Source organism: Amyelois transitella, chromosome 18, assembly GCF_032362555.1.
Source record: "Amyelois transitella isolate CPQ chromosome 18, ilAmyTran1.1, whole genome shotgun sequence".
NCBI lineage: Eukaryota > Metazoa > Arthropoda > Insecta > Lepidoptera > Pyralidae > Amyelois > Amyelois transitella.
The window spans coordinates 6,374,602-6,389,304 of NC_083521.1; the positions used below are offsets into that span (position 1 = coordinate 6,374,602).

Here is a 14,703-nt window from a genome sequence, read left to right on the forward strand (position 1 = left end):
CTTGCCCTGACGAAGAATTAGATTTTGTGTCACTTCTGTTAGTCTAATATTTTGTAGACTACCAACGTTTCTAGGTTCAGCATAGAATTGATGTAAGATATTTTGTAAACATACGCGTAAATAGTATCAAGCACGATTATAACATGGAAACATACAGTCTATTGAGTTCTTCTTTGCATTCCATGAAAGTGTGGTTAGTTTATCAAACCTACATATCTATAACATTTCGATATCCACCTAAAAGTAGCTTACGTGGTTAAATATGTAAGGGGTAGGTCTAACTACTTCATCATTTATTTGAGTAAACATGTACCAACTGTCCAGTTTCTATTTTAAATACTTATGTTCTTCACGAAGTTGATGCATGTACCTATAAGTACCTACCTAAGGAAATTAATAAAAATGAAAATTGCCCATTTATAAAAAACCTTAAATTTATTATACTTCATTGTAATTCAGTATCGACAATCACTATAGTTTGGACGCTATCACATATTATTTTCATTAATCGTGAAATCGCCAAGATCTTCTTTGTCATCAGTTTTTATACACTTTGGACCTGAGTTACCAAAATGTTGCAACGGCGAGCTTCACGGACAGTGAAGTATCATTACCTCAGTAAATTGATCCGCATGCCCATTTATGGACCATATTTTGTTTGGATGTAAGTACTTCTGCGAGTGGTTCTTCCTCTATGTGCAGCCAGCTAGCGTTCTCCGAAGGCGTCTTGGAAATAATAGGAAGCACTGACAATCTCACGTACAACTCTGACATTTTTTTGTCAGCCTGAGCGTCTCTTTTTACCATTACATTGTCCAGACAATTTTATCTACGAAAACACTTCTTATAACACGATCTGACGTAGTCCTTGAATCCGTGGTGCCACCATGCATAAATAAATGGATTTAACAAGCTGTTGAGAAGTGCCAGAGCCCAAAGTGGACGGATTACGTATTGGCAAGACATTTCGCAGTAATGTTTTGTATTATATTTCTCACATATAAATCCGTAATAGACCACGCTCATTAGGAAAGGGACCCATGTAATTATAAAGCTGCCTGTAGTTAAAATCACCACAGTAATCGCCCTGCACTTTTTGTTCTCTTTGCATTTATTTTGAATTTTATTTAAATCAATATAACTTGATACTGATCTGTTTAAATTTGTATTATTGGAGGGATCCGACAACTTGTTATTAGTCGAATGGTCTGGATTTTCCATTGTGGTATTTTGTATCATTTCTGGTATTTTGTCTTCGGACTGCTTAGTATTTTCATTTTTATTTTCATCAATAGATATTTTTTGATCTGATTCCAATGCTTCAACGTCAAGAACCGTGAAATGAATATTGTGTGTATTATTATTATCAGAACTCAGATTATATGTGATATTATTGCTAATTTTCTCTTTTTGTGAAATCTTAGCAATTTTTTTAGCTTTCTGTATTTTATTATTAGCTTTGACTGCTTTCACTAATATGATTGTATAAAGTGTTGTCACGAAAGTAATGTTGATGAAACTTAATGCAGTTAAAGTTAGCATTAGTCCAGTAGGGAAAATTTCGATAAAGTAACACCTTGATACGTTATTTATGTTCACCCATCCAGGTATTGTAAAGAGAATACCTGAAAAAGACAGTTTTTTAATATATATTTATTTACTATACAGCTATTTTATATTATGCAAAAGTATGCAAAAGTAGTATAAACAGCAGTTAATAAGCATCCACTAAATTTCTTCACGTTTTCACGTTAAATATTAGATAATTATGAAAAAAAAAATTTAATTATTGTATTCTCGATTGATGATTTATAAGAGTTACAGAACTTTTGGTCACCTTTAAGCACATATAGGTACTTACATTTGGAAGCAGTAGGAAAATAAACTTGATGAATGAATTATTCCTTACCTGCAATCCAGATGCATGCTATGGATATGCGGACCCTCTTCGTACTAATCCATGTCTTGTAGTAGAGCCCGTGTATCAAATAGACGTAGCGGTCGGCAGCGATGAAACCAATGCTGAGAATGGAGACTACGGCTGGGCACATACGCAAGGCTGAAACACGAAATAAGTTTTTAAGGTTTATCGGGCATAAGGGTATATCTGATAAAAAAAAATATGAACTAATGGAATAGCTCCAAAAATTAAATGCTAAAAGTATCAAATTTGAAAAGAAATGCAAAAGTATTAGAAAATAGAGTGTTAATAATCAATCACAAAACTACTTTTAGAGGAGTCTGTGCGGAACGGGTACGTAGTCCCGATAATAAATATTTATATTCCATGAGTTTTCTCGGGATCTTGGATCTTAGGTCTTTTGCATTAGTGAGTTAATACGCGCTTAAAATTGAACAAGTTCACTTTTCAATAGAAGGAACTAAATTACAAATAAGTACCTTGTACAATCATGCACACAGTGTGTATGCTTATGGACTCGGAGTCTTCTTGTAGCGGTGCTCCGGTGGTGATAGCCTTGTCGACTAGGGACGACAACACCATGGCCACCCCCAGGATGGAGTCAGCTAGCGAGATGTTGCCAAGCAGCATGTAGGTACTCTTTGGCTGGACAGCTGTGGATGTTAACGTTGAAAATCGTGAAATTTGAGCTCCTTTTTTCCTTATAGTCATAATTAGAACACACGTAGTATTATATGTTTATGTTAAAGAGGTTTGGAGTTTTAGAAATGTGAAAAGAAGCACCGAGGTGTTCGTGTTATATTACACTCGGCGCTGTATATCAATTCCTTTGCTTGAACTTGGCTTGACATGCTACCTGACTTGTTAAAGACAATAACAATAGTAAAACTTGCGTTAAGATTATAAGGCGGGCAATGTAAAAACTTTCAAATTTTTTTGCATAGAATTAATATGTCACGTGTCACGTCACGTTGAAAGAAAAAAATCTATTGGGCTAATACGCCAAGTACAGGGCGTGAGTTAAAGAGACATGAATTAAGATCTTGCAAGTACCTATAAAATTACAAGTTACATGTTTGGAATAATATAATGCCTCGTACAAATCATTCTAATGTTCTAATGTACAGTTAAAGGCGAAAAGATGATGAAATAAAAGTAGCGTCGAAAATATATTCAAAGATTGGATAGTTATACATATATATCTAATCTCATCGCGTCTCCATTACCTGACCCTTGAGCAATCGTTTTATTGTGCAACTGAGTTTCGATCCGATCGTATTAAAGTCCACTTGGCAATATAATAATACAGATATAAGTAATTACTACAAAAAGTTGCGAAGCGACTCAGACGGTATATTTGGGAACTGACCGAAAAATTCCATACACACATACGACGTTATCTTCTACAGTTCTTTATACAAATACATAAAGTCACGTCTATCTCCCTTGCGGGTCGACAGGGCCAGAGTATGGACTCTTGATAAGACTGTTCCTCTGTATGGCTAAATAATAGATTTGAGATTAAAATAGTGTCAGGTTGCTAGCTCATCTCCTACAAGAAGAATCCAAAGTCTATTAGCCTTTCCCTTTGTCGACCTTTAATGATTTCATGGGAAAGATAAGTGGTCCTTTTCTTTGTCTCGATATAGCCGGTAGTAACTAGACTCGAAGGCCATGTTAATTAATCTACCCCTTGATGATTTTTACAATTTGCACGGAAAGAAAAGCGGCTGGCATTTTCTATATTACTAGAAGTTTAGTATAACAGGATAACGCGCGTTATTAAGCGCGTTGATGTCTTTTATTTATCAATTTTTTTGAACCGTAGTTTTTTAAGGGGTAAGGATTATACTCGTATGTATACATATGTGTGGGTATATTATGTAGCTTTTGATGAAAGTAAACTAAAAATTGTTGTAAGTGGTGTGACGGTAATCTACGCTAACACCGCAAATCAGTTTTCAATAAAACAACCTAAAAAATATTTTTTTCTTAAGTTCTGAACACAGAATAATTGAGAATTGTACGCCTCAGTACTAATGGCTCATATTTGTTTGAAAGTCCTTTCATAAATAACTTAGTGTTTGGTTAGCCTAATATTTGTTTTTTGTCACGGTGGTATTTAGTTTTAGATAACACGAGTACTTTTTTACCGAAGTCATTTCCTCTTCCTTTTTGCGGCGGTATCTTAGAAATCGAGGATAAAAACGATTATTTAAGAGTAACTTATAAGAGGCAAGGACTGATTATTCTTTATCACATGTACTACTTCTGATTCCTATAGGAGTAGGCAGAGACTATGGATTTCCATTTGCTAATTTCCTAAACTCAGACAACACGCAGAACTATAGTACTGATTTAAACTTTGGCGTTGCATTAGGTATACTTTTTATACTTAATAAATGACCACGCATCATTGTAACATGATTGAAAACATCCGAGATAAAATAAAAGTGCAAGTTTAATACCTTTAATATTTATAAACTAGATGGCGCTGTAACGTTTCCTATATTTCAGAAACGCGATATGGTTTGCCATGAGAAACCAAATTAGTAACGACGGCTCTAAGACTAATCAAAGCCCAAATGGGTGCGCCTATGACTATGATCTATTTTTGATGGATTGGTGCGTTGCGACAGCGCGCAAGCCCATCCTTATTATTCTGACATTAAAAACAATATAGTAACTTATAAAGTGGCATATAAACAATATATCCCATCAAGTAAAGGCGGTTTTAGTGCCCTTTTGTCGTTGTATGCCTCTGCTCTCTACCCAGGGTCATCGACAATAATTATACCTATGGATTCAGAGGTAAATAACCATGTAAAAAAGATAATATCTTTGTTTATTGACGTCATCACGCCCGATGCGTGTGAACGCAAGTATATAACAGGAAATACGCATTAAATTAGTCTATAAATATATGGAAAGATCGCATTTATTTTTGTTTTATTTATAACCATTTCAAATTGGAATTCGAACTCTTTTTCGTCAAAGACTTAAATTTATAAAAAAGTTTAAAGATAGTGTTACAATGATGATTTAAATAAAACATTACAAAAGCTAATTTTTGGGTGAAGGTACCTATTCATTTGTATTTTTAGCAGGTCTTTCATTATTTCTATCATTGAAAAATACTGATAGGCTATAAGGACCTATAGGCATATAAAATATTGTCATTTTTATTATTCATAATGATTTGGCAAAGGCATTTCTTGGCTGACGTCAACACCCTCCGTATTACTCGTATTTGCGATGCTTCATTTTAATGTTTACCTCAGTATCTCTGTCAATTTGCATTAATTACATCAAACCTCTTCAGATGGATTAAATTTAAATCTAATATCACAGAATTTGTTAAATGTGGCAATTGCAAAAATGTACTCTAGTCTCTGTCTACCCCAGCAGTACTTGTACTGTATAGTTTAGTTCATAATCATAGATTAGTTAATTGGGAAGTGCAAAAAGTTTAAAAGTGCTTACGATTATTGAAAAAATTGAATAAATTAATACTAAGTGTTGTTAAATATATAAGTTGACCTCATTAAAATCAAGTTTCATGGCTGTTGAAGTTGTTTTCTATCAAGTTTTGTTGGTTATTATATTGGCGTCATACATTGCCGTCAATATAAGTAATGACTTGCAGAAAATCGGAAAAATGGTAAATTGACGGTCCTGTTTGGCTATTTGAGGTGGTGGTGCTTCTGTGCTGAACCGTAAAAGTGCCAGTTCGATCCCCGGTCAGGTCATGATGAAAAAAATTATTTTTCTCATTGGCTTGGTTTTTTTTTTATTTATTCCCCTTCAGAAACGGTGGTGCTCAGTTTGACCTGTATGTATGTTTGTCCGCGATTATCTCGCGTTTAGCTGAACCGCTTTGTTTTTGTGAACAAAGTGTTTGTTACACTTAGGAGGAGATTTAAGAAATTTAACATACATATATATTATCACGTCTATATTCTTTGGGGATAGACAGAATCAACAGACTTGAAAATACCGAAAGGCCACGTTTAGCTCTAAAGCTTTATAATGAAATTGAGTTTAAAAAAGAGGATATAGATTGGAGGCGGTTTTCTTTTAAAGGTAAAAGTTATTACAAAATATTACATGGTTCTTTCCATAAAGCAAGTTTTGGCTTAATTTGAGACTAGCTCAATCTGCGTAATTTTCCCCCTAACAACACATAACTACTGATTGCATTTCATTTAGTTGGTTAATAGTCAGTTTTATTTGTGAAGTGGAAGATAACAAAATAAAAATACGGGGAATCATGTAAACTATATGTATAAAATAAGTAATAGTTTTGCAGCTAGCTTATTGTCAACAGTTTAGGTAGGAATGTACACAGTAGTCAGGTAGGTACACAGCAAAACTAGTTTTTTTATTATTATATTTACTTATTATAAAAACAATGTTTATTAGCTTCAGTTATCTATTCAGTAGCTTCAAAATCGCAACGAGAATTTTTTTTATATTAAAATACGTGATTTGTAAGTCATATGTTTTAGCATTTTCTGCAAGTCATCTTTCGCTTGAGTTCAGTGGGTAAGGATATCACCTCAGTATCCAAAAGTTTAATTTTTTACAGATGTTTATCACAATGAAGATGCTGATAATCTTAAGATGCAACTTAAGACATTTTTCTACTGTTTGATAATAAAATAAATAATCGGGAATTCATTTTTTCATATTCGTTTAACTTACTCTGTAAATAATAAGACAAAATAAATGAGTGTGGGAAAATGAGTGACTACCAAAGTAACAGAAAATAATAGGGTTATTACCTTTAATTTACGGAACCCTAATAACTCATTATTCATTTCAAATATTATGTAAAAACATTAAAGACAAGTGCTTTTATTTTATGAACTTTGAACATACTTAACAGGAAAACTTTTAAACTTATTCCACAAGAATACGAAAACAGTCTACAAAGCTGTCTCCCCATAAAATCGCTTTTACAATCTACGAATTTGCATTTTAGAATGACCACCTGTGCTTAACTAAAATTGTTACGGAAATTTAACATACCATACATCATTTTCAGTAAAAGTGTTTTAAAATTCCAGAAAAAAAATAATGTTAATATTTTACCTAGGATTTATTTATTAGCTTTGTTTTTAGAATAATTTGTTTAATGCAAAATTTTTCGGTTTCTCGTATTTCCACTGCAGTTTTTTTTCCGTTTTTTAAATGCCTTATTTTTGGTGACATAGCTTGACGTTTGCATTGGATATTCGTATCTAAAATGTTGTGGAAAGATTTCGAAATATTCTCTGTTATACAACCAGTCTTAATTTTTGGTTTGCAAAAACATACACACTAGTTTATAAGTTTTGTTTATATAAGTTAAAAAATATGTGAGATGATGGTGAGATGGAAGACAAATATGCCTAAAATTTTATTGAATAAGAACAAAATGTATAACGAATAAAAACCCCGGGCTCCTCCCCACAGGGATGAGGGTGAAACGACACTAACGCCTAGAAGATAAAAAAAATCAGAATCTTCATGAGATTGCTTAGGGGTTAAGCCTACTAAAATATCTAATCGAAATATTGAGTATCTTCGTTTATAAATGGTAAAAAAAAATCTTGCGGTTTTTTCCCATCAAATGAAATTGTTGCCAAAATTTTGATAGTGCCATAGTTTGTTGAGATTACATTGAATGTACCTAATTTATTTTTGTGTCTCATTCAAGATATACTTTCTGCAAATCTTTAGTTAGGTAATGGCTATAAATTGTTAAGGAAGTTCCATTTACGTCATTGTTGTCAAAACAAAAGAACGAAAAGGTTACTTTCAATTGTAATTTTAGTACCTAAGTAATTTGGCTATTCAATTTGGTGCTGTTCTAGGCTTAAGTGAAATTAAAATAATTTATTTTCTCAACATACCTTTTTTCAGAATCAATCCACTGGTCACCACAACACTCAAATTAGTCACAATTATGAGCAGTCCTACAATTTGACTGAAATATTTGTGTGTTTCGGCTATTCTCTCTATATCCTCCGGTATCAGATTCACTGAAACGTGTTCTTCAAATTCATGTAAATTAAGAAACATCATTTTTTTTATTTCATTCGAAAACGTCTTGTGTTTATCCAGATTGCGGACTAGCCGAGTCGCGTAGATATACTCAATTAAGTTACTCAGACTGAACGAGTTGACCAAACATAAACGACCGGTTTGCTTTTTATGAGACGAATACTGAATATTTACCGCCAAGATCATTGTTGGGAGCACCTGAGTGGTCCATTGTTGGATCAATTACGTAATTATGGCCTCCGGAATTACTGGTTCACTAAACTGAAAATCTAATATGAGCTTTGGGACAAATATAAGTACTTATTGGTATTATTCTATTTTTATTAACCTCGTAATTATTTTGTTATTTTTTAACAAAATTTGGCTGTAAACATTTAAATAACAATGTAATTGCTTTAACACTGTAATCGTTTGTTTCTGATACTCTTCTTACGTGCAACTCCTCTGGATCTCGTTCTGGTTCTTTTTGCAGGTTAATCCGATGTTCGAGTAGTAAGGTGTGTAACAAAAATTTTGACATGCAATACCCTAAGCATCAGTTTAGCTAATGATTTAAAATACGATAGAATACAAAATCTTCAATCATTTCTACAAACGATTTTATTAATAAACTTAACTACCTATTTTATCATGTTTTTGGTGTGACTTGTTATATATAAGTTAGCCTTAAACCGATCACATTTTAATCTTACAGATATATTTCCAGTAAATTCTTCTTATCGAATTTTTGAAACCAGAATGTCTCCATGCATATATAAGAGGATCAAACAAGCTGTTGGTGATTCCTAACAAATAGAGAGGCCCCAAGGTCAGCATCTCCAAAGGTATACAATCATATCCATGTACCATTATATCGCATTTGACGTAAATAATGATTGCTACATAATAAGGTGCCCAGGTACCAACGAAGCAAAATGTTACAAGAAGAACTGTCTTCACTGCTTTTAATTTGCTTGGAGAGTTCATTGCTTTCGACTGTGTGTAGTATCTCGAGAAGTTTGAGAAGTTATGTTTCAACTTGTTCTGGCTTCTTTTCTCTTTTATATTCGTCTTACTCATCTCGTGCATTTCCATTGCGTCTTCTTCTGTTACTGTCTCTGTTGAAACTGTTATCGTTACTGTGGTTCGTGATACTTTCTTGCTCTCAGGTTCAAACGCTCGATTAACGTATGCGACGTTGCTTTCCTTGAATTCTCGTATTTTGTCAACAGTTTTCACAGCTCTGTGTAGGATACAAATGTACAGTACACAAACTATAATGATGATAGATAAAACAACTATTGACACGACGATGAGTAAGGATGGAGGAAAAACAGCGATGTACCAACACCGGTAATCAGTGAACGTTTGACCTGTCCACCCCATCGCTGGCAGTAATGCTATGAATATGCCTGTAAATTAAAAGACATTACCTTTTATGTTTTTATTAAATTGTGGGTATTTGGGGTTAAAGTTGTTTTTAATCAGGTTCAAGAAAACAAATTTTATGTTATCGAAATTGAACAAAGTTTCAGTTCTTCCACATGACAATTAAGAATTTGGCAAGACAATTGACAAAACAAGTCACGTTAGTAAGTAAAACACATAATTAATTTATAAATTTAAGTTTATTTTATAATTATTTATATAAAGAGAGCAATTACTCACAAATAACATTTTCCCCACATAATAATTAAACAAAAGTAAAGCGTAAAGCAAAAAAACTTAAGTACTTAGGTTTAAAACAAAAGGTTTAAATGTACTTAAAAATAGAAGAGAGTCATTTTGTCATGGATTTGTTCTCAATAGTTGGTAAAAAGCATAATTAGAATAACATACAAAGCAAACAGACTATTTTATTACTAATGTAACCTTATTAAGTTAAAAGTAAAAACAATTTTTATAAAACTTTTTAAACTGAAATCTCAATGATTTTTTAAAACCTTTATGCCACCAAGCATAAATTAATGGATTTAATATACTATTAAGGAATGCAAGCGTCGCTAACGGACCATTAACTAAAGAAGAGAGGTGCATACACTTTGGCTGTGTAAGCTTTTCTTCGCACAATACAAACAAAATAACAACAATAAAGAATGGAGTCCAAGTGAAAACGAAGCTACCAGAGGTCAATGTCACTATAGCGATAGCCCTAAATTTGTTGGGCTCGTTCCTTGTGCGAGTAGTGTTCTTACGCTTTTTATCAGAATTATTAACCGAAATATTGCTTGACGAAATTGTTGAATCAATATTTTGATCCGAACCACTTGACACTATTGTTAAAATACTGAATTCTGATTTATGGAGATTGTCCCGTGTTTGGTCTGTCATCGTTTTGTCCGTTAAGTGTTTTTGAAATGTGTTTGTATTCACTATGGTGAGATCATCAATACTCTTGGCTTTAGAGGCATTCTTTGGCTTTATGTGAGAAATTCCATTACCATAATTGGTACTATATGAAGCACTTCTTTTCAGTTTAGCGTTACAATTTACTGAATACTTTACAGAAGAGGAGTTTCCATTTTCAGTGGCTCTGCCACGGTAAATTCTTAATTTAGGTTTATCGTTAATTTCTACGTTTGTAGTTGGGGATTTTTTTGAAGATTTGAAACGTGCAAAGTTTTTTAAAGCACGTGCAAGAATTATTGAATATAACACTACCACAACTGCGATGGGTGTAACACTTAGCAAAGAATTAAAGAGTATTAGTGCACCAGGGAACACGGCTATGTAGACACATCGTGAAGAGATGAGTTCCTTGTTGACCCATCCGGTGAATGGCATGAACCCGAGGGTTATACCTGAAATGTAACATTGACTGCAAAAACACATAACATAGATATTAATATTGTTAACATTCTCTATGTAACAGACGAGTGGATTAATAAATTACTTTTAACTATAGAAGTTGGAATAGTTGGAAAAGTTTAGTAGTCATGATACATATGTAAAATAGAAAAAGTACGAAGATAGGTGTACAACAAAGGTGATTATTGACAAATTCACTAATGTTATTGTTTTTCGATTAGTTCAAAATGAAAAATTATAATATTTTACAAAAACACTATAAATAAATAGTATAGGGCATATAAGCTCACCTATCATCCAAATGCATAATATGCCGATTCTGACGCGAGTGGTGTTGAACCATCTTTGGTAGTAGAGGCCGTGTAGAATAAAGATGTATCGGTCTATAGCGATCAGTCCCACACTGAATATGGAGACCATCGCTGGACATACAAGCATAGCTGAAAAAATAGTCAAAGCTTTAATATAAGTACGTATATCACAATGCATTTAAGTGCCTTAATGTGGATTATTCCAGTCTTACAAAACAATTGAAAACAGAAATTTGTTACAGGTATTGTTGGAGTGTTTTCAATGTACACTCTACACAAAAAATATTTTAACATCCTTAATAAGTAAGAAACTCTCTTCTCTTTATATCACCAATGCGTATTATCAATTGCATTCTCAGGTGTTGGCTATATAACTAGTCGATGTTTAGGTATGTTAGACAGAAATGTCTTCATTTCTTCACCATGACTTGATAAAGTTTTCACTCACCCAACTGGAAAATGCACAATGGATCTGATCTCATGGAGCTGTCGACAGAGGCACCAAAAATGACCGAGACCCCAATAATGGTGTCTGCCAAGGAAACATTACCCAAAAGTAGATATGTGCTTTTAGGTTGCTGACCTGTGAACAAAAATTATCTTTTGGATTAACATATCCTTTATTTTGTTATTTATCGCTTTTAAGTGCAGCGAAATGAAGACGGTATTTGTTTTTATTAAAAGTATTACATTGGTATAGTTAGATGACATGGTTAAACTAGGTCTGTTTACCTAATGATAATTCTATTTTTGCGTTACAGTAATAATTAGGTGTTACTTAGAAATTAACAGCTTACAGTAAGTTTTTAAATAACCTTTTCATTAAAACATCTGGCGCTTGCTGCTTGGCGCAAGCTTGGCGCAGGAACATCGTATACATTTTGTACTTTGATTTGGTCCTAAACCAAAATTCAGTACACTTTGTACATCAATTTATTAAAAATTGCCAATCCATATAAAATTATATTTTTTTAATTTCGTTAAAGTCAATTAATCATAACAGTATATTTTCTCGTCCCTATTTCTGTTCTAAGTTTGGACAATTGTGAAGTTGGCCTTATTGAAGAAAATGCTGCAGTGCAGTTTGTTACCGCTTCTTCTGCACTGACGCTTCGAAAGCGGCAGTAAACTTGTAGGCAGTAATTTATTAGACGACAACCAATGTTGTGAAACCGAAACATATGACAATTATTAAGTGATGTTGAAATGTCCCAGAATAATGAATAAAAATTTGGAATTTGAATTATAACTTTTCGTTGTGGGTTTTCAACAGCCTTGCCTTATATTAATGCCTTATTAATGTTTATAATATTTTTTTGCTTTATATTTTTTAGTTTTTATTCTAGTTTCAATTCTTAACATTTTTTTAGAAAACATGCCATAAAAACTTTCTTATAATATATTTAATAAATAAATACTCCTAAACACAATAACACCTGAAGATTTTAAAGGCTTTTTGTAATGACAAATAAAAGTTTTGTATTTACGAGGTGATTTACTAGGCAAGCAGACCCGAGTGAAAGTTACTTGCCTTCGATCACGGATTTTCCGCAAGCCAGGGAATTCACCCAGACAGCATTGATGTGGAATATGGTACAGTTAAAAGATGATTTTGGCCCCCGTAGTATGCGCCGTGTGTTTAAAACAATATTAAACTAATTTCCTGTAACCTTAAAGTAGACTTACTTAGTTTCCGTGTGGTTCCCGGCACCAAAAGAAAAAAATAGGTCTGTTTCCCATGGATGTAGTAAAACGCGACTAAGGGATAGGGTTATAAACTTGGGATTCTTTAAGGCGATGGGCTAGCAACGAACGTGGCCTATCAGTCTCTTCAAGACTGTTGGCTATATTTACCCCGCAAGGGATATAGACGTGACTATATGTATGTATGTAGTTTCCGAATTAAATGGCTGCGTTTGGCTAGTAGGTACTTGGATATACGAAGTCGAAATCGAATACGAATCGAACGAACTTTCAAAAGGTTTCGCTAATATAAGTACCGTATTTGCATATGTTTGTTACGATAAAAAAGGTTTGCGTTTAGACTAATATTGATCATGACTTTAAGTTTTCTGCTTGGCTTCCGTCGATGTACTTAGTACATATAATACAAGGTGTAAAAAACTTTAAATCTAATATATATATATATTATATTATATTTTAAAACATTATTTTCTTTTTTTTTACATGTATTTTATTACATCCAAGTATCCTTTGTACGTAAATTCAGACTAATAGACTATTTAAACGACTAGCCATATTATGTCAAACAGGAAATTTATAATCATGACTCGACGTTAAAAAAGTACCTTCATTTTGAACTTTGTTCGCAGTTCTTTCGCAAGCTAGGCATTTGTGTCGCGTCCTTTTTTAAATCAATTACAATTAATATAAACAAATTATATTTTTTTGAAAATGTATACAATTGAAGATATCTTACAAATCCTTTTGCATAATTTAATTTTTTAATGTAGGCAACGCTCTAGTTAAGTATATCAATAAATTTAACGACATTGACGCAGTTCTAGGAGAATGATCGTTAGCGAAGAACATAATGTCTTGATGTTACAGTGCGAGCGAAGGTCCAAGTTTGTGAGTACGATCACATAAAGCCGGATTCCAACGACCTTGGTCAGTTTCTTAACATTCAAACATTTTATACGCACCTTTTTTCAATATGAGTCCACTGGACACCACCACTATAAGATTACTTATCACTATCAGAGTCCCCAAAACGTATGCAACGAATTTGTATGTCATCAGCTGTTCTCGTTCTTTTGTTTCGTAGGCTTCGAACAAATCAAACAAATGTATTTGAGACACTTCACTGTCGTTCGTTATGTTCAATTTCGCCATACTTATGTTAAAATATTCCATCACTTGGCTTACAGTGACGTTCGATTTGAAAATCGGAGTGTCTGTGTCGTTTTCCATTATGATATTTGTTTGTAAATACGTAATTAAGTTAAATTTATAAAGAAAGGGATGTTCCTTTGAAAGCACATGTCTACATTACCGGTTCCTGATAAAGAATGAGATGAACGCCATGCATTTCGTTTATGCATCATAAGGATAATGATAACTGTTGAGTTTTGAACACTGTAATGAGACGATTTACATTTTTGTGGTTCCTCGGTTCAAGAACAGTAAACGGTTGCTTGACTTTACGCATCACTTGTGATTAACATTTTCAAATCACTTCACTTAATAGTAATTTTATCACTTGTGTTTGGTATTATTTACACAAAATCACAATTCCGACCACACATGATAGAACGATCTGTACCCTTAAATGTTAATGATTTAATCTCGTTATTTACTTATTTGATAGCACTGCGGCATCGACACATGTTAATTGGCTGACCAAACATTTTTAAGTACAACAATTTCCTTGACTGGGCTATTTTAAGGTAACTGACTATGAGCAAAAGATGAACAGTTTGATAGTTTTTTGTAAGATGTGCCTCTTCTTACACAATATTAGTCAATGAGTTAATAATAATGGAAAATACAAAGATATTTATAAGTTTCCTTTGTAATTTAAGGATTATTTAAGAAAAAAAAATAACTGTAGGTTTAATATAGTATTATCCAATATTTATAGTTCCATATGGTTTCATAAAGAACATCGTTGAT

General features: G+C 33.0%; 1 protein-coding gene and 1 long non-coding RNA gene across 4 annotated transcripts; one reads left to right on the forward strand and one right to left on the reverse strand.

Moving 5' to 3' along the window:
• Positions 1 to 416: 416 nt before the first annotated feature.
• LOC106129146 (glucose-dependent insulinotropic receptor) lies at positions 417 to 14,347 on the reverse strand. Of its 3 annotated transcripts, XM_060949332.1 has the most exons (6): positions 13,734 to 14,347; positions 11,516 to 11,650; positions 11,047 to 11,196; positions 2,401 to 2,574; positions 1,910 to 2,059; positions 417 to 1,625 (listed from the first exon to the last, which is right to left on the reverse strand). In XM_060949332.1, exons 1-6 carry the CDS (start codon positions 13,999 to 14,001, stop codon positions 826 to 828), a joined length of 1,677 nt encoding a protein of 558 aa, XP_060805315.1. In that variant the 5' UTR covers positions 14,002 to 14,347; the 3' UTR covers positions 417 to 825. The 3 variants fall into 3 exon arrangements, with proteins under 3 accessions (XP_060805315.1, XP_013183077.2, XP_060805316.1); XM_013327623.2 differs by lacking the exons at positions 11,047 to 11,196; positions 11,516 to 11,650; positions 13,734 to 14,347 and adding an exon at positions 7,819 to 8,589; XM_060949333.1 differs by lacking the exons at positions 417 to 1,625; positions 1,910 to 2,059; positions 2,401 to 2,574 and adding an exon at positions 9,830 to 10,749.
• LOC132902829 (uncharacterized) lies at positions 8,380 to 9,270 on the forward strand. The gene is made up of 3 exons (XR_009657253.1): positions 8,380 to 8,466; positions 8,664 to 8,793; positions 9,181 to 9,270. It is a non-coding gene; the product is annotated as an uncharacterized LOC132902829 (long non-coding RNA).
• Positions 14,348 to 14,703: the final 356 nt, after the last annotated feature.